The 3,685-nt window shown below is 33.4% G+C and overlaps 1 protein-coding gene across 1 annotated transcript; it reads right to left on the reverse strand.

Moving 5' to 3' along the window:
* Nucleotides 1-266: 266 nt before the first annotated feature.
* zcchc10 (zinc finger, CCHC domain containing 10) lies at nt 267-2,802 on the reverse strand. Its single transcript, XM_065287875.1, has 4 exons — nt 2,709-2,802; nt 2,309-2,470; nt 1,267-1,311; nt 267-522 (listed from the first exon to the last, which is right to left on the reverse strand). Exons 1-4 carry the CDS (start codon nt 2,747-2,749, stop codon nt 297-299), a joined length of 474 nt encoding a protein of 157 aa, XP_065143947.1. The 5' UTR covers nt 2,750-2,802; the 3' UTR covers nt 267-296.
* Between the last annotated feature and the right edge of the window lie 883 nt (nt 2,803-3,685).

Here is a 3,685-nt window from a genome sequence, read left to right on the forward strand (position 1 = left end):
AATCAAAAAAGAACCAAAATGATTAACTTTAGTATAATATAAACCATGGATGTGAATTTACAATTCTACAAAAAACAAAATTTGTCTCAATTCCTTTAAATACATGCATCACTTCCTCTCAAGGAAAAACATTAGAAAAAGTAGCGAAAGAAAGAGTCCACCGTGACCGTATGAATACAGGTGTAAGAGACAGAGTAGACACTTTGTAGGGTTATTTGTTGGACTGATTTAACCAGGATGTTCTATTACTGTCAATGTATCATATGAATTCTGTTTAAATGAGATGAAAATGGCCTTCATTTCTTCTTCTTTCTTTTTTTTGGTGGACCTTGGTCAGAACTGCTTGAGGAATCCGAATCAGAGTCAGAAGAGGATGATGAAGAAGATGAGCTGGAACTGTCTTCACTGTCACTGCTGCTGTCTTCAGATGAGGATGAGGAGCTGGAGGAATCACTGCTGTCTGAGGAAGAATCGCTAGAAGAGCTTGAAGAATCGCTGCTACTGCCGGAACTGGAAGAGGACCTTAAAGAAAACAGCAAAGTGCTATGATTACTTTTTTATACTATGATGCCATTTATTTTACAATTTAATTGAGATTCAGAATGAACAACATTTTTATTGAAAACTTTATGTTTGCCACTTGATTTTCTTGTACCAGATATTTAAATGTGAAGGAATTTTAGTAAGTACTTAGGGACTTACATTTAATATTTATGCATTAAGTACTGGTCAAAAGTTCACGGTAAGTCAATTGTAATGGTTCTCATGATCTTAAAAATATGTTTGAATAATTAAAATGATTTTTGTAGACCAAAATTTGAATGTGGAAACATATTCAATCTCTCTTCTTAGAAAATATTTTATTTATTAATTTTGGTCAAAACAACACAGCCAAAAAAGCATCAAGAAGCTGCTTGATAAAATGACAAGTACTTTTTTTTGTCACAAATTTTAGGCAAAAGGTGACTACACTGAAGATGAAAAAATACAATTAAATTTTTTTCCAAATTCCATATTCCAGACATTTCTAAGAGCAAACATGTTGCTCGCTTAAGCACATAAATATTAATTTGATGTTACTCATGGGTCTAATAAACAAAAAGCACTGTAACAGTTATTTTATTTATTTTTTACTTGGAAGCGCTATAGTCTAACCAAAACTGGTAGTTTCCAGTTCCCATTTAGCACAACACGATTGTTCTAATATTTTTTTTGCATGAAATTAGAACAAAATAACAGCATTTTACCATTAGAAAAAAGACTTACCTTTTTTTCTTTGTCTTTTTCTCACTTTGTGGTACTATTCCAGGTCTTAAGAAAGAAAATATAGGTACATTTTAAAGAGGCTTTTCAGTAAATTAAAGGGAAAAATTACACAAAAATCTGTCATTTTTGAAAAGGCGGTAGAACCCAGGCTACATTTTACTGTTACACAAACAAAACTATAGGTGCGTTCCAATTGACAGGGGTCCTCCATAGTGTTCACTGCTCTCTACTCCCTGAACACAGGTTTTTCAATGTCATTAAAGCTAGACAATGTCAGGCTTACACAAATAAATAATCATGAAACTGAATGTACATTTAAAACATGTGTTTATCATATGCTTGTATGTTTATTTGAATATTGCATCTATTAATGACCAATGACCTTATATACAGTGGACTAAGAACACACATACACAATTAAATAAATCTAAATGAACTTTTGCACATAACTTTCATCTTAATCCATGCCAAGGTAATAATAACTGCCTGTAATGGGCTCATCCCATGTGCAGCTGGATAGTAAACAATCCTAAGATTTTCTTATGACTGATATGCCTGTCCCCAGTAGATCAAACCTATTATGCATTGCCAATGCAATGCCCAACCAATTTAGCTACAAAAACACTTTTCCCTATGCAGTTGACAATACCCTTCAAATGGATCTTACTAAAGATTACAGAATATCCTGTGAACTTCACTTTGCAGACTAACCCACCTCATAATTTAACTATACAAGAGGAGGTCTTTGTTTTCAACACACAGTGATGGACATGTAGTAATAGTTAACAATGATATGAAATGAAAGAAGTTTGCAGAACTGTATAATATATTACACATCTGGTTCCATATTTGTATGTATATTCATTAATAGCATGGATATAGAGAAAGCGTATTTGAGTTTTCAAAATATAAAAACATGCTTATAAAAACAGGTAGAGGTGGTACTAAGACTGTTCGTCCATGTATACCTCTACAGTACAGTAGTTATTGAGTGTAAATTTGAAATAAAGAGACTTTATTTGTGTGTTTATTTGTGTCTTACCCAGTTTCATCTAAAGCTTTGCTCTCTGTGTCTTTCAGCTTCTTTTTCATCTCAGCTGTCCTGGATGGTCGATAGAGGTATTTTCTTTTCCCTTTGCACTCGTAAGACCAGTGCCCATATTCTAGACATTTCTGACAACGAACACCTTGTTTGTTTGCCTCTCTGTATGAACAATGAAAAATAACACGGTAAATTACCGGTAAAATAAAATAAATACAACAAATACATGCGAGGCTTATTTACGACGTATAATGCGCTCGAGATGAACGACTTGAAAAACTGACATCATCATTAGCAACAAACACAAAACAGTCAACTAATAAGATTAATCTACAATAGATACATTATCAGTAAAAACAACAACTTAACTCAAGTATCATACAATATTTGAACAACTTACGCTTGTCTACGAGCGATCAATCTATGCATGGGAGTCGCCATTTTGGATTCGATGATCTTCTTCTTGTTAATTTGCCAACTACTGCTTATGGGCTCTACTGCCACCTACTGTACAGTATGAGTACAGCATAGCTGTTGCGCCATATGATGCCCATTGGCAAGTCTTCTTCTTCTTTTTCTATTTAATGGCCGATCATATCTTCACGATATTATATATACCGCCATCTACTGGATTACTACACAGCAGTCTGTAAAATGAACGTTGGTAATGACACATTAAATCATAAAATCATAAAACAATAACAAAACCACCCCCCCCCAAACACAAAATATTTGTAATATTACTACTACTACTACTAAAATAAATAAATAACCTAAATTGTATCATTAAGATACATAATGAGATATCTGCTTCTTTGTCCCTGCATTCCTCTCTCCTGTAAAATATTATGAATGTAATTTTCTGCATCTGAGAAAATTTGCATTTGAGTCTTTTCATTTTTGTCTGAGTTTGTCAAATTTCTTATATCTATATAGAACATGGGTGACATCCTCCAAGAATTTACATTTAGAGCAAATGCCACTACTTTTATCTATTAAGGATAATGTGGAATTAAGGCCTGTGAGGCTCAACCTCAATCTGGTTATAATAACTTTTGTATGCCTATTAAGACCAAATGAGGTAATTATTTTCCTCCAACACAGTTCTGGTTCCTATGATAGTGTCTGGCATTACTTTCTGATGCCATGATAAGTCGGATGCAGCGCTGCATTAAACATTTTTTTTACACTGCATCAAAATTGCAACAAAAAGCTATATATTTACTTCATACCAAAACATTTGTTCCATTGGTTTTGTGAAGTGTGTTGGTCCAGATACATCTAAAACATCACATTTAGCTTTCATAAATGTTTACATTTAATTCAATCGTGTGTCAGAGTCTCATGAGATTTCTGACATTATCACCTTTTACCTCT

The sequence above is a fragment of the Paramisgurnus dabryanus genome, chromosome 18, assembly GCF_030506205.2.
Source record: "Paramisgurnus dabryanus chromosome 18, PD_genome_1.1, whole genome shotgun sequence".
Taxonomy (NCBI): domain Eukaryota; kingdom Metazoa; phylum Chordata; class Actinopteri; order Cypriniformes; family Cobitidae; genus Paramisgurnus; species Paramisgurnus dabryanus.